The 21,397-nt window shown below is 39.2% G+C and overlaps 1 protein-coding gene across 6 annotated transcripts in view; it reads left to right on the top strand.

The window, feature by feature from the left end:
* The first annotated feature begins 8,576 nt into the window (after positions 1 to 8,576).
* ZMAT3 (zinc finger matrin-type 3) overlaps positions 8,577 to 21,397 on the top strand; it is a 33,745-nt gene continuing 20,924 nt past the window's right edge. For 2 of the 6 annotated variants that reach the window (XM_022571831.2, XM_089910826.1), the window contains exons 1-2: positions 10,360 to 10,471; positions 13,992 to 14,318. In XM_022571831.2, the coding sequence (XP_022427539.1) occupies positions 14,049 to 14,318 (270 nt within the window). In that variant the 5' untranslated portion in view covers positions 10,360 to 10,471; positions 13,992 to 14,048. The other 4 variants (XM_089910827.1, XM_022571821.3, XM_089910825.1 and 1 more) reach the window with 4 other exon arrangements.

A 21,397-nucleotide genomic window follows, 5' to 3' on the forward strand; every position in this document is an offset into this window, starting at 1 on the left:
TACCGAGAATTACTGGGAAATTTGGACTTTTGTATCATTAAGGAAACCTTGTTTATTTGCCCCTTTGCCCCCTCCCAATTGGGTACATTTTTGCTGTGAACCCATTTCCACTCTATTATTCATCCTCTGCCCCCTAGATCTAGACCATGTGATTTTCCAGTCACCCTGCCGAGGCTCACACATTTAACATTTTGAAAAGGTAGCCTCTTTTCAAACCCCTGCATACATTTGTTTGTGTATTTGTTTATATATGATTTAGATTGTAGAAAATAATTTTCTCACAAATCAGCTCAACTTCCTAACATAATTTCCCATAATTAAATCTTTTGTTTATAAATATGAAACTTAGTTTTACTTTCCTTGGCGGCGAGTTCCCTTGTAATACAAATATACCTGAAATTCTGCTTTAAAAATTACTGTAATGCCTCTCTTTTTCTTCTTAAAAATGTAACATTATACATTTAAAATTGTATTTTCAACTAGGGCCACCCATGGGTAGTGGCAAATGAAAATTTTGATGTATAGTATAAGCTTAAAACCTATGAATATGTAAATTATTCATACTTGAATAAAGAAAATAACTGAAATGATCAAAGGTTGTGAGCGAGTGGCATTTTCCCTGAAGACTATCTTATTGGCAGAAAATAAAAGAATTAGCATTACTCCAATCACAGTAGGGAGAGTCAGCAGTAATCAAAACTTGTAGAATGGGGCTTCCCTGGTGGCACAGTGGTTGAGAATCTGCCTGCCAATGCAGGGGACACGGGTTCAAGCCCTGGTTTGGGAAGATCCCACATGCCGCGGAGCAACTAGTCCCGTGAGCCACAATTACTGAGCCTGCGCGTCTGGAGCCTGTGCTCCGCAACAAGAGAGCCCGCAACAGCGAGAGGCCCGCGCACCGCGATGAAGAGTGGCCTCCACTTGCCACAACTAGAGAAGGCCCTCGCACAGAAACGAAGAGCCAACACAGCCAAAAATAAATAAATAAATTAGTAAAATTAAAAACAACTAACCAAAAAAAACTATTCCCTTAAAAAAAAATTGTAGAATGTACTCAGATGCTAGGCTATGCTAGGTTAACAAATTAACCTCAAAATCTTAGTGGCTTAATGGTACAGTGGCTAGTTTTCACTTGACCAGTCAACTGTGGGTCCAGTTGCTCTGCAGGGCAGCTCTGTTCCAAACAGGGACTCAAGAATCTAGTTTGCTTCCATATTGTGACTGTTATCTCAAAACGTGGCTTCCAGATTGGAAGATCACATACTGGCTCTTAAAAGCTTTGAGTTAGAAATGACATACCTTATTTTCTTTCCCAACCCAAAGCTAGTCACACAGGCTTATCTAACTGCAAATGTCTAAGGAAATGTGGAGTAGCACATGTATATTTGGTGAGGAGTACAGGACTCTACCATTGGTGCTTCTTCAAGCATGAGTCTTATTATTATGGAGGTGCAAAATAGCTTGAACCTTAGCGTGACTTATGGGGATAAAGTCAGAGTAACTGCATAAAATGACCCATCTTTCAGTGGTTTTTAAAAACCAACCCCACAAATTATGAAGAAAATCACTAAAAGTTTTAAACAAAAATGAAATAATTAAAGCTGCCTTTGAAATTATTTTCAGAACTCTTGTGGACAACGATGCTACTGAATGGGAGAATGTTTGGAGAAGGTTTGGTACTGCAGATTTAGCTAAAATATGTTTTGCCTCAAAAATTGGTATCCAAGCTGAAACAATTGACCTTTCTGAACTATACTGTTGAAGGACACATTTTTATATGCTCAAAACATGTATGCAAACATGTTGATGACAAACATTATTGATCTAGCTTCTCATTGATTTTTGTTTACTATTGTTTACAGTGAGAATATTTGTGAATTCATATTTATTTGCAAAGTACAAACAAAAATATTTTCAACAAGATGATGAATTTTTAGTGAACAGAATAGAAACTGAAAAAATTAATAAATGTGGTGAAATCTATCACATATAAAGTTGGGAGGTGCTTATCTCCTGAATTTATTAGCTAATACTGTAGAATTTATTGAGAACATTTCACAGGATGGTAAAAATGATAAATTGTGAATGTTTTTACTGAAAACAATAGTGTTGCTTCAATGAAAAATGAACTTTGAGGGTAAATCTTGAGGATTGAAGAAGAAGGTTGATCTTGAGGGTCAAGAACCATTTGAGACTGTTAAATATACATGTGATTGGAAATTATAGCTTTAATGGTAAAATCTCACTTTCTTCATTGAAAAAGTCTTTTGACAAGTAATCCCCAAATTGTAAAATATACTGACCCTGGATTAAGGAGCCTATCAGTCTTTCTTATGTCACTAGTGACTTGTTCTTACAGAATGTCTAACATTAAATTAGCCTGATGTTTCTGCTTGCACCCACTTATCTTTGTAGCTGCATTCTGAGTGCCTCCTCTTGATGATTTCCCTTCATAGCTTGAAATGTAGTAAAAGCAAACACATACAAACAAACCTCTTGTTATCCCTACCTACACATTTATGGGGTTCTGGGTCTCCAAAATATTCTTACCTCAAGAGAATAGAGAAAATTGAGAAGAAATTGAAAATATGTTTGGTAGGAGCTTGCTTGAATCCAATTTTTCAAATTGGTGTTCACTGTTACAGAATTCTGTCAATTTACCACAAGACATGCTTTTACTAAAATTTTCCCTAGCAATGACTAATTCAAAACATTGTTTCTATATTCAAATAAACATATCATAAAGTAGGATACAAGAGTTCTAATAGGCATTTTTTTATTCTGGAGAGCCCCACTGGGTATGCCAAGACTGTCAGATCTACATTGGTTTTTGATGGATTTTCCTGCCTAGTCCTGCTTTATTCCCTCTAACTTTGATAGGTCTCACCCTCCAATAAAACTCTTGCACTCCTAATACTACCTTAGTGTCTGCTTACTCAAGGACCTGAAGTGATGCAGCAAGGCACCAGCAGTGAAGATTATGAATTGGATCATTCACCATTTGGCTGGCATCCCAAGTGGTATGTGTGGCAAAGATAGTTTCTAGCACAAGATGGCAGCCAAGTTGTTTACACTTTCACCATTGGTGATTTGGGAAAATGTTCTGGTGGAGAATGCCTTGACTGGTACAATGATTCAAGCTTTTGAAAAGTGCCAGGGTGGTAGCGGGTGAACAATGAAAACAATGACATGAAATTTGCTGACTGATAGTAAGTTGCATTGATGCTTTACAGGGGGCTAAAGAAATGTTGAGGGCATTTAACAAACACTTGAAAACTAAGTGTGAATGTCATAAGACCTCTTTGGTAATTACAAAAGGCCTTTATCTCCTGCAATGAGAGAACAAAAATTGCTGAAAACCATACTCAGTACTTAGTTTGAGTCACCGGTCTTCAAAGACAATTGACTTCTTAGCTAAGGCAGGACTGCTATGTCAAGGTAGGGCTTTGGCTGGAAAACTTGGGTCCCTGATGTATGGGATGAGGATATTTGTGTGGATAACCTCAAAGATTTTGAATCCCCAGATTCCTCTGAACCGTCAGAGCCTGCAGAGATATCCTGCCCCTCCGTATTAAGAGCTAGTACTCCTATCTTCTATCCCCCATGGGGGAAGACACTACAGAGGACTCTCTTCTGCAAAGCAGTAGAGGCTCCCTCAAGATCTGTCCTTGCTTCCTCTTCCGGCTTCCAGACCAATAACTAAGATTAAGTCACAACATAACCCATCCAAGGACATGCTGGACTTGACATGGAAAGAAAGAGACCAACCAAAGGAGCTGCAAAAATGAGTCAGCATGTACTGACAGGAGCCCGGGAAGGTTCTTGATCAAAGTGACTAAAATTTAAGACTGGATAAGGAAGAGGTTATTGACTTGGGGCCACTTTCTTAGGATATGAGATTTAACATCCTGACAAGGATGCCAGAGGATGGTGCAAACTCAGAGCTAAGATGACTCTTAGAAGCTTGGAGAAAGCAATGGCCCAGGCTGAATGAAATTTAAATGCCTGAACTACCATGGCTGATGGTGGAGGAAGGGATTAGGGATTAGGAAGGCTTAGGGATTGGGCATGCCAAAATGTTTATATTATGCACCACCAGAAAACCCACCAAGGAATTATAGCCCAAGACCCAGAGGACACATCATTACCAAGACCATCATGAGTGCATAAGTGAGAGGGGAATAGCTAACAAGGTCAGTGGTGGCTCTCCTTTGTAGGTTATAACTGATGGAAGGAGAAGTTGTCACAGAGCTTGGCTCATGATAGCAATGGGAACAATGGGACCCCAAAGTTATAGAGGCCAGAGGGTGATGCTTATCTGCCAGAAGCCAGGGGGTTGCAATTATTGTAATGTCCAGAGGGGCTGGAATGGCAGCTGTCTTAGTCAGCTTGGGCTTTTATAACAAATACCATACATTCAGTGGCTTACACAGCAGAAATTTATTTCTCACCGTTCTGGAGGCTGAAAGTCGGAGATCAAGGTGCCAGCACGTGTGGTGGTTTCTGGTGAGGGCCCTCGTCCTGGTTTATAAACAGCAGCCTTCTTGCTGTATCCTCACATGGTAGAGAGAAGAAGCTCTGGTCCCCACCTCTTCTTACAAGGATGCTAATCTCATCATGGAGGTACTACCATCATGATCTCATCTGAATTTAATTACTCCCCAAAGGCTCCACCTCCAAATATCATCACATTGGGGATTAAGGCTTTAAGTGTATGGCTTTTGTGGGGACACAAACATTCAGTTCATAGAGGCAGGCTTGAACCACATAACATTGTGAAGATGATTAACAGAGCATGGCATCCCTAGAGACAAAAGAGATGAGCAGGCAATGAAGGTGCTGTTTAGTACCTATAATCAAAAGAAAGTGGCAATGGATAAGCAGGAAACTGAGGGTTATCTTCCATTAAAAAGTAAAGATGAAAGGTGACCTATTATATGAATACAATTATATGAAATGTCTAGAATAGGCAAATCCATAGAGATAGAAAGTAGATTAGTAGTTGTCAGGGGCTGGTGGGGGGTTGGTGGGATAGAAAATAGTGACAACTACTTAATAGGTACAGATTTTCTTTTTAGAGGTAATAAAATGTTTTGGAATTAGATAGGGGTGATAATTGTACAACATTGTGAATGTGCTAAAAATCACTAAATTGTACACTCTAAAGTGGTTAAAATGATGAATTTTGTGCTATGTAAATCTTACCTTAATTTGAAAAGAGATGATCCCTTGCCCAGACCTGAGTCAGTGTTCAGGTCCAGAACCTGCTACATGAAGAGGTAGCTAGATTCCCAGGAGGAAGTTCTCTGAAATACCACACGAAGTACATGCCCTGATGGTAGCCTCAGTCTTTGCCCAAAGGGACCTATGGCCATTTATTCAGGTGACAGTTCTGTTCACTGAGGAAAGGGAACTGTCCAGACATGTTGAAGACTATTAACGCTGCAGGAAATAAGTTGACATTGATAAACAGAAACCCAAAGTGTCATAATGCCCCTATATTAGTCTGCTTGGGTTGCCATAACAAAATACTACAGACTGGATGGATTAAACAACAGAAATTTGTTTCTCACAGTTCTGGAGGTTGGGAAGTCCAAGACCAAGGTGATGTCAAGGTAGTTTTTTTTTTAAATTTATGTATTTATGGCTGTGTTGGGTCCTCGTTTCTGTGCGAGGGCTTTCCCTAGTTGCAGCAAGCTGGGGCCACTCTCCATCGCGGTGCACGGGCCTCTCACTATCGCGGCCTCTCTTGTTGTGGAGCACAGGCTCCAGACGTGCAGGCTCAGTAGTTGTGGCGCATAGGCCCAGCTGCTCCGCGGCATGTGGAATCCTCCCAGACCAAGGCTCGAACCCGTGTCCCCTGCATCGGCAGGAAGACTCTCAACCACACCGCCACCAGGGAAGCCCCCAAGGTAGGTTTTATTCTGAGGCCTCTTCTCTTCGCTTGTAGGTGGTCACCATCTCCCTGTATGCTCACATGACCTCTTCTATGTGCACATGTGAAGAGAGAAAGAATGAACTCTCTGTTGTCTCTTCTTATAAGGGCACCAATCCTACTGGATCAAGTCCCCACCCTTATGATCTCACTTAATCTTAATTACTTAATTACTTATGTCCTTACAGAACTCATTTCCAAATAGAGCTACACTGGAGGCTAGGTCTTCAATATATGAATTTTTAAGGGACACCAACATTCAGTCCATAATACGCCCTATTAGTTTGGAAGCACATGGGGGGCAGGTAATGAATGGAGTCTTGATCAAAGTGTGACTTCCCACTGGTCCATTAGACTGCAGACCCACCCGGTGTTCATTTTCATGTTGCTAAATTGGGAACGACATTCTTGGTTATGTCAAGCATGTCATAGCCCCATAATGGGTCTTGGTTTGTGAGGTAAGAAATATCATACCAGGGAAAACTAAGGGGAAGCCTTTGAAACTTCTCACCCTTACCCCCAGCCAAAACAGTGAATCAAAAACAATGTTGCATCCCAGAGAAGACAGTGGAGTGCGTCCCTTAAATATCTAAAAGATGCAAAGATGATAATCTCGATTTAATCCACCAGACTGGCCTCTGCAGAAGCCATATAGATCCTGCAGAATAACTGTAGACTATCTCGCTGTAATAGCCTCGCTGCAGTAGTCATGCTGGGTGTAGTATTTTTGTTAGAACAGATGAATGTGGCTTCAGGTACATTATTTGTGGTCACTGATTTTGGTAAATAAATTCTTTTCCATCCCAGTGAGGAAAGAGGATCATGAACATTTGCATTCACATGAAGTGGATAACAAAACCTTACACCTAATGGAACTAGAAAAAGAAGAACAAACAAAACCAAAAGTTAGTGGAAGGAAAGAAACAATATAGATCAGAACAGAAGTAAATGAAATAGAGACTTAAAAAATAGAAAAGATTAATTTAACTAAGAGCTGATTTTTGAAAAGATAAAACTTAAAAAAAATTTTATTTATTTTTGGCTGCATTGGGTCTTCGTTGCTGCGTGCGGGCTTTCTCTAGTTGCGGCGAGCGGGGGCTACTCTTTGTTGCGGCGCCCAGACTTCTTGTTGCGGTGGCTTCTCTTGTTGTGAAGCATGGGCTCTAGGCGTGTGGGCTTCAGTAGTTGTGGCATGTGGGCTCAGTAGTTGTGGCTCGCAGGCTCTAGAGCGCATGCTCAGTAGTTGTGGCACACGGGCTTAGTTGCTCCACGGCGTGTGGGATCTTCTTGGACCAGGGATCAAACCCATGTCCCATGCATTGGCAGGCAGATTCTTAACCACTGTGCCACCAGGGAAGTCCCGAAAAGATAAACAAAATTGATAATGCTTTTGCCAGACTCATCAAGAAAGCAATTAAAAATTAAATAAATAAAATCATAAATGAAAGAGGTTACAACTAACACCACAGAATTACATAAAAGATCACTACAAACAAATACATGCCAATAAAATGGACAATGTAGAAAGAATGGATAAATTCCTAGAAATGCACGATTTCCCAAGACTGAATCAGGAAGAAATAGAAAATATGAATAGACCAATTACCAGTAATGAAATTAAATTAGTAATCTAAAAATCTCCAAACAAAAAAGTCCAGGACCAGACAGCTTCACAGATGAATTCTGCCAAACATTTAAAGAAATTCTGTCCTTCTCAGACTATACCAAAAAATTGAAGAGGAAGGAATGCTTCTGAACTTACTCTACAAAGCCAGCTTCACTCTGATACTAAAATCAGTCAAGGACACTTCAAAAAAACAAAATTATAGGCCAATATCACAGAATGTAGATGCAAAAATCCTCAACAAAATATTAGCAAACCAAATTCAGCAATATGTTAAAAGTATCATGTACCTTGATATAATGGGATTTATCCTAGGGATGCAAGGACGGTTCAGTATTTGTAAATCAATCAACATGATACACCACATTAACAAAAGGGAGGATAAAAATCACATGATCACCCCACAGATGCAGAAAAAGCATTTGCCAAAATTCAATATCCATTTATGATAAAGATCTCTCAGCAAAGTGGGTACAGAGGGAATAACCTCAATATAATAAGGGCCATATATGACAAACCTATAGCCAACATCATATTCAATGGTGAAAAGCTGAAAGCATTTCCTCTAAGATCAGGAACAAGACAAGAATGTCCACTCTTGCCACTTTTATTCAACATAGTATTGGAAACCCTAGCCACAGCCATCAGAGAAGAAAAGGAAATAAAAGGAATCCAAGTTGGAAAGGAAGAAGTGAAACTGTCACTGTTTGCAGATGACACAATACTATACATAGAAAATCCTAAAGATGCCACCAGAAAACTACTAGGACTAATCAATGAATTTGGTAAAGTTGCAGGATACAAAATTATTATACAGGAATCTGTTGCAATTTTATACACTAACAACAAACTATCAGAAAGAGAAGTTAAGGAAACGATTCCATTTACCATGATATCAAAAAGGATAGAATGCCTAGGAATAAACCTGCCTAATGAGGTAAAAGACCTGTACTCAGAAAACTATGACACTGATGAAAGAAATTGAAGATGACACAGACAGATGGAAAGATATACTGTGTTCATGGATTGGAAGAATTAGTACTGTTAAAATGACAATAATACCCCTGGCAATCTACAGATTTAATGCAATCCCTATCAAAATACCAATGGCATTTTCACAAACTAGAACAAATAATTCTAAAATTTGTATGGAAACACAAAGACCCTGAACAGCCAAAAGAATCTTGAGAAAGAAGAACAGAGCTGGAGGTATCATGCTCCCTGTCTTCAGACTATACTACAAAACTACAGTAATCAAAGCAGCATGGTACTGGCATAAAAACAGACAGATCAATGGAACAGGATAGAGAGCCCAGAAATAAACTCATACTTATATAGTCAATTAATCTATGACAAAAGAGGCAAGAATATACAATGGGGAAAAGACAGCCTCTTCAATAAATGGCGATGGGGAAACTGGACAGTTTCATATGGAAGAATCAAACCAGACTACTTAAAAATAATGTGGCCATTTAAAAACTTGACATATAAAGTATGTATACATAAACAGAAAATTCGTTCAGAAAAACAATTTGTTTTCTACCTAAGCATGATGGATTACTCTCCCCAAATGGCCTGTGTACACTAGCTGTGGGTGTGATTGCTAAACAGTCAATGTATTTATTAAGTCATTTCTAGAAAACAGTCAATTTGGTGTGTTGGTGGTGGCATTGGATGGTGTGTTTCAACCAAAGAAACAGCTTTAATTTCCTGCAGTAGTTTGCCTACTACTAAGGCACATCTTTCTATAAGTAGCTCTCCTTGACATTTTAATTAATGATTAAAAAATAAGTACACAACGTTGTGAATGTACTTAATGTCACTGAACTGAACACTTAACATGGTGAAAATGGTAAATTTATGTTATGCATATTTTACGTGCCCCCCCCCGGAAATATTCCTATGGGTTAATTTACAAGTTAACAGAATTTTAGAGCTGGAATTTTCTCAGCTCATCTTTCAATGTCAACCCTGAAAGTGTTGAGGTTGACTATGAGAGGATGTGACATTTTGGCCTTAGCCAGTCTCTTCCTAGTCTTTCCTGTTTTGCAGGCGAGGCTGGTGTGTGTATGTGTGTGCGCACGCGCGCGCGCTCAAGAGAAGGTCTTCTCTATCCCTTGCCCACTCTGATGCTGGGGAGAGGGCAAGTCTGTCTGTCTGTCTCTGACTCTCCCTCTCCCTCCGTGTTTTCTTGTGTGATTGGAGACCAATGAGTACGCAGCCGGACTAGTTTTCCTCCTTCCTGGGGAAAGGTGCAATTTAAAGGTTCTGTCGCAGCAGATTAAAAGATCCTGGATATTTTGGCCACTCCACTCTGCCACCTTAGCCGGCAATCAGCGGACTGAGGGTGGGGCTGGAATGAAAAAGGTTTGGATCTCAATGACAGGAGATGAAAGTTGCAAAAACTCTGCCCAGGTTTCTGCTCTGGATCAACTTTCCAGGTTATATGATGAACAGGTCTTAGGACTCGCGGTGGTGCATCCTCCCTCTGACTCGTGCCTTGGTTCGCCGCTCCTGCTCAGCGTCCCTGCGCTCACAGTCCCCGCACCTGCCGGGCGCGCGCCCCACCAGCCCGGGGCTGGAGTCTCCGCCGCCGCTGTAGTTGCCGCCGCCACGGGGCCTGCTCCACCAGGCACATGCGCACTGGCGACGCCGGGCCGGCGCCTTCAGTCTCCTCCTCCGCCGCCTCCGGGTTCCGCAGTCACTTCCTGCAGCTGTTTCCCTGTGGGTCCGGTTGGACTGACTTTTGACAGTCAGCCTTTAGCTGCGGAGGGGGCTCGGCGGGACCAGCGAGAAAGTTGCGGGGAGGGAGGCGGAGTTGAACCGGGCCGAGCGGGGTGCGTAGGACCGAGGGCGGCGGGCGTCCCGGGGAGACGCGGCGCCCAGACTCCCGGAGCGTTCTGGGGGTTCCGGTAAGTGCGGGCGATCGCGAGCCTCGGGGCATTTAGGACGAGCACAGGAGCGACGGGACTAGGAGTTCCTTTCCGGTGCGGTCTTTCCACCTGCCCTCCACGTGACAGACTTGCGCTGCTTTTATTTATCTGTTTGTTTATAAGCATTTCACGTGTACTGTTTGGATCATTTTAGGCGTGCAGCTGCCTTGGCCCTCGCGCTTGCCCCCGCCCCGTGGGAGACCGGGGATTCCATCTTTCGTGATGGCATCCTTATGGGATTGAGGTGCGTGTGTATGTGTATGTATGTGTGTGCGCGCTCGTGTGTATGCATGCACATTTTAAGAATGTAAGGTATATGTGGGCGATGCTGAAGTATATGTAGCTTTGATTCAAATAACGTGAAAGGTTCCCTGGGATTAGGAACCGTCATAGCTGAGCCTAGAGAACATTCGCCAATCCACCAAGGCCTCTTCTCCCCCAGATTCTTCCGTTCTTTTGGGTCTTCCTTATGTGATATACCTTACCTCAACTGATTATTTTTCTCTTTTCCTCTCTCTCATTCCTTCTTGCTGCGTTCTGATGACCTTTGAATAACGCTCACCGTCTTTCCCTCGTTTCCAGAATTCCCAATTACAGACTTCCCTAGTTTGTTGAGGTGCCAGTAACCTGTTCCTTTATTGTGTTCCCTTTCCTAAGAAGATTTCTCCAAATGAGAAAGTGGTTGTCTTTAATACAGTAAGTGAAGAGTAGGCCCCAGTCCGATCATGAAAACTATGCTATATGATCATTCGTTTTCTTTAAATAGGGTACACTGAAGCTTTGATTTTCTTTATTGCCCCTCAACCCCTTCCAAACTGGGATATTAACCACCATAAATCCTTCATTTATGCCACTTCAAGCATCAAATTGAATGGCTTTTATGATCCAAGGAATATTTTATTTACATCAGCTATCAAGTTATTTTCTTTTAATCTAATGCAGTAGTTGAGCAGATCTGAGTCGCAAGTGCTTTGAGTCTCTTTATATTCCACCATTCCTGCTTTCATTGAAGGCTTCGTTTTAGTATTTCTTTTAGTTTTTTATTTTCTGCTAGTTTTTTTTTTTTTTTTTGCAAGTATAGAAATACCTGATGTAATTGTCATGCACAGACGCTTTTGGGGGGAGTTGACATCGTTTCGATTGTTAAATATTACAAGAAAGAATTTTGGACTGTCTAGCTATTCTTTAAACATTATAAGGGTAAGATGCAATAATGGGTAAGTCTGTACTTGGTGAGAATTTTTTCTTCAATTCAGGGGATTTTATCAGGCCTTTATTTTGATGGAAGCCTGTAGACAACACTGGGGGAGACACATGCTGGTATTTCCTCAAGTGGGAGTAAACTTTCATAAAACAAGTCCAGACATGTCTAGGCATTTGGTAGCATTTGATTTTCTGTTTATATTGCTGATTTCCTTTATCCAGATGTTTTGACACCCTCCTCCACCATTTCTCTTCTGAGCTGACAGCTTGTCATTGGCACTTTGGTATCAGTATGTCTCTGTACAGGTGGTATGTGTAGTTTTTTAATATTATGAATTATTATAATTAAGTAGTTGAACTTTAAAAAAAGTGGTCTTTGTCTCCTTAGTTTCCCTTTTCAAAATATCTGTATCTGCATTTGCTTTCTGAATGTCTTTGACTTAATTGAGAGAAATAATATGGTTATAGAGACCCTGACTTTTTAAATGTTCTAAATCTGTATTGCTTTTTAAAAAAATATTCTCAGAGAAATGGACAGCATACTTCTGCTTGAGAATAAAATAATATTGTTGTATTTCTAAATATTATGTTTAATGAGAAGTATTGTTAAGTACTATGACTAATAATTTATGTACTTTGTCCTTTACTGTATTATTTTCCCATTGCACTGATGTCCTTTGCTACCCCAAGACCCTGAATTTAGTATAAAAGCTGTTACTTGGTTGCAATTTCCATGTGTATATACTTATTAAATGTGGTAAAAGAGACTTTTAACTTTTCGAAATGTTCTTGGTTAATTTTAGTAAATCTATTATTGTCATAAAATGTACACATTTCTATTGCAGATGGAAAATTCCAGCAGCTTAAAATAGCCATATTCTATTGACCAAGAAAAGAGGTTTTAATAGTATTGAGAGTGAAAAGAATAGAGGAGTTTGAAATAAGGATTTTAATTTGGGTTAATTAGAATTGTGGGAACTCAAAGTGCATACTGTGGTTCATTTTGAGATACTCACGGTTAGAAGTTGCCATCTGGGTGGGAGACCGGAGAAATCATAGATAAAATTGAAGTGGGATTGGAACATACTGGGTCTTTTCTGAGGGAAACGGAATAGAGACTATCAGTTATTTAATAAGAAGGGGAAAGCAAGTAGTCGAAAGACTGAGGAACGAGAATTATATTGAGGCTTGTGGTAGTGTGATTCAGTATGCCATTGGACATTTACTTGTACACTATTTCATGTAGGTAATTTACCTCTAGAGGGAGAGAAAATACTCTGATTTTATAGTGGACTCATGAATACCGTCTAAGGCTATATGAGGTGGGGTCTTAAACTCAAGCTTACGGGGAGCAGGCCAGTAATATGAATATAGGCAGCAGGCTGAGTGGGGACTGAGGTGGCCTAGAGAAGGCAAGCTTGGCTACCACGGGACAGTGCCTGTCAGCACTAACTAGCTAATTGTTGCCTGTGTAGGACCATGGGCCAAGTGTTGCCAGATCACCCTTTTATCAAGAGGAGCCACAAATCTTTTGATTTTTAAATGTTGACTTTAATTCAATTTAAAAATGAAAGCAAAACAAAACACTGTATATTCCAAGCAGAACACATCTGTGGCTGCATGTGGCGTATAGGTTGTCTGCTTGCAGCCTCTGCTCTGAGGAGTCATTGGCTCAATTATTTAAATATTACTAGTTGATCAGAAGGTACACTTTTATTTATTTTTGTCACATGGTAACTCAGATTTTTTCCTAGCGTTCTGTGATATTTTAGCTAGTTCTAGAAGTGCTGGCAGTAATCTGAGCAGTGACACTCTTTATTTCATTCTTTTTGATATCATTTGGATAGAAAGACTAGTTTGCACGGAAAGGAGATATTTGCTAAGGTTCTTTGCTGGTGGTGTTTTTTTTTTTGTCTATGCATTATTATCATCAGGAGTGTTTAAGTGTGCCTGAGGGAAGGGGTCTGGACTGGGTGACCTTTGATGTCCATTTCAGCCATGTGATTTTTAGATTTAATTAGCCACGGATGCAATACTGTTAATAATGTTCCTGGGCCAGAGGGACTGCATTTGGAGCTGTGCCAAGCAAAATCAAGCCAGATCTATAAAGCTGTTCTCAGTGGAAGAGCACTGTGTCAGTGTGGATTAACACACAGGGGCAGTCTGCTGGATGAGGTAAAAGGAAAGGAGTCCTAAAGATGGTTTGGAGAAGTAGAGGAAGGGGCAGATGGTGTGGTCATTTACACGTCATATTGCAGAGGACACATTTTTAAGTATTTTTTTGCTGTTGATTCAGATTTGAAGACCCGACTTCTCGTCACCCACTGGATTATGCCCAAGTCTTTCCTACCCAATGATCCTCTTGCAACACGCTGGGCTTCCTCCGCCTAAGCGGCCCTCATCCTCTCCTCCTATGTCAGTGGCCGCCAGGTCTACAGGAACCTTGCCGCTTCCGCCGCAGAAGCCTTTTGGGCAGGAGGCTTCCTTGCCTCTGGCCGGGGAAGAAGAGTTACCTAAGGGAGGGGAGCAAGACACTGCCCTGGAGGAGCTATGTAAGCCCCTGTACTGCAAGCTCTGCAATGTCACCTTGAACTCAGCACAGCAAGCCCAGGCTCATTATCAGGTAAGGGAAGAAGAGAAAAATCAGGCATTTAGTGGGAGAACATTTCAGGGCTCTGCCCAATTCAGAGTTGTCTCTGAAATGACCAGTTGTGCCTGGAATAATAAGATGGCTAAGTATTAGTTTGTTTGGCTAAAAACACAATGTTCCTACTTTAAAAAAAAGCATCGCTTTTCATAGGATGGCGTCTCTCTCAACCTCCTACACTTAGCTGTGTGGCATTTGACAGCTTACCAGTTGTTAAATGTAAATCGTCTATGCGCGTTTGAACCTGTGATCCTAAGGAGAACAGCTGTTTGAAACATGGTGTACCAAACTCAATCCAGTGTCAAAATTGTTTAGAAGAGTTAGTTTTATAAATATTCTCTTCTAGCTAATACAGTTTGTATCAGTTCAGGGTATTCTCTGTCTATGAATCTTATGCTTTTCCTGGTGACCTCTGTCACTGCTAAGGAAAACACAGGTATCTTTCTGTAGCGAGAATAAAATGACATTGCAGTATTGAACCCTGTTCTTCATTTTTAATAATCATACTCTGACTCCTTTTAGCCTTTAGTATGAGCTGTTACTTATTTCTAAGATGTAAAGCTTCCACCTCCATGTAGAATAACTAGTGGAAAGGACAATTTTAAAGGATGTTATTACCTAAGAACAAATGGAAAATTAAATTTTGGCTAGAAAGAGAGTACAGTATTTCTTTTTATTCTAGATTGTTTTCTGTATATAAAATTATATCCTTTTTTTGAGAAAAGAGCTCAAAGAAGCAATTGAGGCCAAATGCCATTGAATGAAAGTGTATCTTCTGGGTCATCATTGATTTGACTATCTATTCTTTGCATGAATATCTAAAATAATAAGACAGTATGGTAGAAAGATGACTGTTACAAAGATGTTTCTTCTATTGTGCCTCTACAACTTTCTCCAACTTAAAGTTTTTATTTACTCTGGGTGCAAGTCTTTTTTGTTTTGTTTTGATCTTGAAGAGTGATAATTGTGTCACTTTGTGATTGTACATCAGAAACATTTTGGTGGTGAATTGTTTTCTCTGGGATTTAGGGGAAAACATGATATGTTACTTCTCTGGAGTTCCTGTTGTTTGGGTTTGTTTTGCCCTCTGGTGCAAAAAGTTGAGTTGATTATCACCCAGATCTTGACACGTGTCATTATTGGTTCATAAAGGCCTCTTCTGGTTTTAGTTTACATTTTTTTCCTTTTCCCCAACCCCTACTCTCATTCTGTCTGTGTACCACTCTCCACGACGATGGTTTGATACAGGGTCTTCCTTTGCCTGTTTTGCCATTCGGTTGGAGTCTATTAGGATGGATGATCTATCTCAAATCCAAGACACAGTGCTAATTTTTGTCTTCATTTGTTCCTGTGGAATATTCGGTTTTATGGCCTACGACTCACTATGAAAAATCAAGCCTGGGTTGTAAAGTTTTGATTTTTAGCTGTGTAAAGCCCCTAGTAAACCATTAACTTGGGAGCAAGCCCACTTGTGTGTCATACAAACATATAATTACTCTTTACAGAAGAGTTGTTTACTTTTATGAGGGAAGACTCTCGGGCAATGTGTAATTTTAATATGTGTGCATGGATTGTGCATACACCTCCTGCCTTTTTTTCTCCTAATATCACTTTGTGACTTCATAGACAGTGATGGATGCTTTTGGTTATACATAGAGAGAATTCAGTTTGAGCAGGGTCGTTGGATTCTAAGGCTTAAACTAAATAAGAAAGAGAATCAACCTTTATTTAGATTTTTTCTTTTCTTCTACATATTTGTGTGTGTGCGCTCTGAACTTTTTAGCTTATGAGTAATATATACTTAATTTCAGCTCACTCAGTGATACAGTGAATATATAAACTAGAAAATATAAGAAAATGGAAGTGAATTTTAGATAAATTTCTCAATAATCAGAATTTTTAAGTGGAAAAGTTGGAGGAAAAGGACAGCCTGTCATAGAAACAATTTAAGCAGCCAAAAACTAAGGAAGGTTAGAGTAGAGAAGAAGCAAGCAGGCATCAAGAGAGTGGAACCTAATGGAAAATGAAAAGTTTGGGTGTAATAAAAGCCTATTCCTAAGAGCTTAGAAGCAAAGATTTGAATGAAACCAATGTCACTGGTAATTCTTAAAGAAGAAGAGGTTTTCTGCAGAGGAACAAAGCAAAGCAGTTCATGTATACAAGTACAGAGCAATTTCATTAGGGTAGCATAGACGAAAGCTAATTTAGACGTGAAATCTGGATTTCAGCGAGATAGAAATGTCAAGATGAGAGAGTGTGGATCAAAGAGTAAATCAGAATAATAAACAATCAGAACATGAACACAACCTAGAGGTGGATGAACCAACATAGAAGCAAAGCATAGAAATGTTAGCCTGAAAGATGCATCAGAGACTACACCAAGGGTACATGAATAGGCTGTGATTTTAAAAGGCTGCTAAAGACAAGAGTAAGACTGATGAGTAAGTCTTATTGCGAACCAGAAATAGGCAGAATGGCAATGATTGTAGACTAATAAAGCTAATGGCTGGTGAGATGGTGGGAGTAAAGTTTTATTTCAACTCTAAACGCCTGCTTTGTAATTTTTAATACAGAGTGATACCAATACTACAAATTCATTATTTCAATTATGTGTGAGATAAAAGGGGTCAGTAGTAGCTTATTTATAAGCTAGAAACACATTCATGTGAGGTAATAAATCACGGTTGATTACACTACTCAAAATGTTTTAGTTAGTTGATGCCATTGTTGAAATCTCAAAGTTTCAAATTGCCCAGGGTATTGTAAACAACCTTTAGTCTGGTTTGAGTGGTGTTACACTAGAGTCTGACTGTATCATGTTCCAGTAATCCAGGACATACAATGGAAACTGCTCAATAAATACTTCCCTTTAAGCTCACTGCGATCTTTCCCTGCCATCCCTGTGTTCTTAAGTTGGGGCTGCCTTAGCAATGACCCATGCGTATCAGTGATCATCACAGATTTAGTTTTATTCCCAGAACTTTTTAACCCAGTCAGCTTGCTTCAAAATACCCTTAGCTGTTGTTTAATTTTTAATGAGGGTACATATTTTTGTGGTCTCAAAATCATGGTTTTAGTTATAATTTAAAGTAAAACCATTGGAGGAAAAACATGTCTTCATTTTATTAAAATTCGTCTGCAGGCTTCAGGTTACTTAGGGTAAGCCTGTCATGGAGTAACATAACACTGTTTCAGCAGCATAAATGCCTAGAGGAAGAACCACTTTAGGATGGAAGGTCATTAACAGAAATTAAAAAAGCAAAAAGCATGGATAAATTTTGCTAAAGCATCTACATTTTAAAATAAAGTCAACAATTTTTTTCTGTTAATTCCTGTACTCTTTTGAAAAAGAACTAGTTACTCAAGGTAAATTTTAAAAATCTGTCATAAACATAGATTTCTATTTGTAATATTTAGTAGCCAAATAGTAACCTATCATAGTAATCAGGTTAATTTGAAAGAGAGATAGGGACTTCCCTGGTGGCGCAGTAGTTAAGAATGTGCCTGCCAATGCAGGGGACACAGGTTTGAGCCCTGGTCCTGGAAGATCCCACATTGCTGTGGAGCAACTAAGCCTGTGCGCCACAACTACTGAGCCTGCTCCAGAACCTGCAAGCCACAACTGCTGAGCCCGCGTGCCACAACTACTGAAGCCCGTGTGCCTAGAGCCTGTGTTCTGCAACAAAGACAAGCCACTGCAATGAGAAGCCCGCGCACCTCACTGAAGGGTAGGCCCCACTCGCCACAACTAGAGAAAGACCGCACACAGCAACAAAGACCCAATGCAGCCAAAATATATAAAAAAAAAAAAAAAAAAGAAAGAAAGAAAGAGAGATAGAACACAGGGGGAAAAAGTAGCTCTAGAATTGTAGTACGGAAGGTAGTGATCTTAATTCATAATACAGAGAATGTAACTGATGTTATCCCCAAATTTAAAGTACTGATTTTGGCACATACATTTTCACATTGATCACCCAGCTTTGGATAGCATAATCTCTAATTTCAGCTAATTTTTATGTTTTCAAAAATTTCCTATCTGATTGTTTTTCATATGAGCTTGCAGTGTACTGAGAATGGTCAAAATACACTTCATTAGTGGATGAAGAAGCTCTTTGTGATCCTGTTAGCTGGATCTTACCGCCTTTCCGCCTCCCAAACTGAATCCATCCCTACCTCATTTCTTTGTATTCCAGAAGAATAGATATCCCTTCTTCTGTACAAGGCTGATTCCTCATCCTGTACTCTGGATTTCATCACCTGTCGTCTCTTCTTTACCTTAGTCAAATTAAAAACATGCTTAGGTTTTTCCCCCATGTAAATAAAAATAGCAACAACAACCTTCCCTTTCTTTTTAATTCTTCTTGTTAGCAACCTTTCTTTTCTTCTCTCCTGTCCTTAGAGTTCTGCTGGGTATACTTGTCCTCTTCAGGTCTTCATTTCCCAGCCCACCGTACTCTGGTTTCCATTCCAATATTCTCATGAAATGGTCTTTTCAAGGTCATCCGTGATTTTACAGGCCAAATCTAGCTTTCTCACTTGACCTCTTTGTAGCATTTGCACTGGTAACAGCTTTCTCCTTAAAACATTAAAAGATATTTTTCACAAAATAATGCCTATAGAACAAAGTACTTATAATGAAAAGCAGTAATCACCTGTTCTCCCTTCCTTATCCATCCCCTACCTTTTCTTTCTTCTCCATTCTTCTTTCTACCTCCCATCTTGGGTTGGCTGTAGTTTTATTTTGACACTATCAAGGTTTATCACATTTTTGTTTATTCTATAATCAAATTAAGTTTCCCATGCTTCATATTTGCAGGTTGATTCCGACCCTTGAAAACTGATATTCAGCTTTTGCATTATTAACAGTAGGGAAATATTCACTGCAAAGCTGTTTCTTTCTCTTTGTTTCCAATGTCATGATTCCATGCTACTTAAAAGAGGTGCTCAGATGGGTAGCCCTTTCTTTTAAGTCACCAGTTACTCAAAATCATGTCCATTTTAGTTTGCTTCATAGGTGGATTATAACTTTGAAATAGCTTTTTGTTTTTCTTTGAGTTTCTCACACTTTTAAAAAATATACAGAGAAGAATCTTATGCCTTAAAAAAATCTACTAGTTTCTTAATCTTTCTGTTTATTGTTTACAGTCCATTTCACTTATCTTCATGAAACCCACTGATTTCCTGTTCTAATTTGGACTAGATATTTTACATTTGGATCATGACTTCATTGTGTAGACTTTTGTATTCCCTATAGTTTTTTATTGCTTTTCTTTTCTCCTTTCTTTTTCTTACATAATGTATTTTTATCATATCCTCATTTTCCCTTCCAACTCTTGATCACTCTGTCTATTGTGTGGGATCCTTCCCCCCGCCCCGTCTTCTGGATCCCTCTATCTTCTTTCTCCAGTCTCAACTGGTTGCCCTCTGGCTTTGCTGCACAGCTGTTAATTTTGAACTTCTCTTCATTACTCTATGGCTTAGGCTACTATTTCTAAATATACATGTTTTCTTTTTTTTTTTTAATCTTGTTTTGTTGGAGTACATCTTCACCTTACTTGAAGGAAGAAAGGATAAATATAAATTTATATTACAACACATCTCTCTCTTTAAAGTGAGGGAGGGACTTCCCTGGAGGTCCACTGGTTAAGACTTCACCTTCTAATGCAGGGGGTGTGGGTTTGATCCCTGGTTGGGGAGCTAAGATCCCACATGCCTTGTGGCCAAAAAACCAAAACATAAAACAGAAACAGTACTGTAACAAGTTCAATAAAGACTTTAAAAATGGTCCACATCAAAAAAAAATCTTAAAAAAAAAAATTAAAAAGTGATGGAGTGATGAATGGGAAATAAATTTTTCTGAGCCTTTGTGTTTCTAAAAATGTCTGTATTATATCTTCATATTTGACAGTTCAGTTCCAGGCTGAAAATTATTTTCCTAAGAATGTTAAAGGCTATACTGCATTTTTTTGTGTTTGTGTATGTGTGTGTTTTGTTTTGATTTGTTTTGTTTTTTGTCTTCCTAGTGTTGCTGAAGAGAAATCTTATTCAGATTCTTATTCTCTTATGGGTGACCCACTTTAATTTGGACCTTTTTTTTCTGGAAGTTTTTAGGCTTTCCTTTTATCCTTGGTATCTGAAATTTCACAATGATGGATGTGTCTAGGTCTGGGTCTTTATTCATTTGTCCCTGTCAGCACTAGTGGATCCTTTCAGTTTGCATACTCCTGTTTCTCTTGAACTCTGGGGAATTTTCTTAGGTACTATTTCCTTGATAATATTCTTCTCTATATTTTCTCTCTCTTTTTTTTTTTCCCAGTAATTCTGTTAGCTCTATCTTGGATTAGCTGGATTGATTCTTCATACTTCTTATCTCTTCTCTCTTTAATTTCTGAGAGATATTCTTAAATTCTAATGCTATGTTGAATTTTTTTTTATTTTGACAATCACATCTTTAATTTTTAAGGATCTTTTGATTTCTTATTATTTTCTTTTCTAGCATCTGTTTTATAGGATATTAGTTAAGAACATGAAATCATGGACTTTGGGGTTAGGCTAGTGTTCGAGTTGTAGTCTTACTACTTACTAGATGTATGATACTGGAAATATTTCCTCATTTCTCTGTGCCTCATGAAGATGATGATGATAATGATGATACTTATAATACCTGCAAGTTAGTATGTTTAAGACATTTAGAACAGTTCCTGGTACCTGAGTTAGTCTTTAATTGTGTTTAGTTGTCCTAAGGTGCAGTGGAGCATGTTGATATGGGCTCTGGAACAAGCGTGTTCCCAGCTCTGGCATTTACTTGTGGCTTTGGGCAAGTTTTATTTTATTTTATTAACTTTTTAATTTGAGTAACTTTTAACTTACAAAACACTTCTAAAAAATTTCTGAATGCACCTCATCAGATTCTCCGAATTTAATATTTTATGTAACTGCAGTGTAATTAGCAAAATCAGGAAATCAACACTGATAACAACAATATTATCTAATCCACAGACTGTTTACATTTCACCAATTGTCTACTAATGTACTTTTTCTGATTCCAGGATCCA

This window comes from Delphinapterus leucas, chromosome 4, assembly GCF_059928025.1.
Source record: "Delphinapterus leucas isolate spDelLeu-1000000601 "Yukka" chromosome 4, BTC_Dleu_Yukka2, whole genome shotgun sequence".
Lineage (NCBI taxonomy): Eukaryota > Metazoa > Chordata > Mammalia > Artiodactyla > Monodontidae > Delphinapterus > Delphinapterus leucas.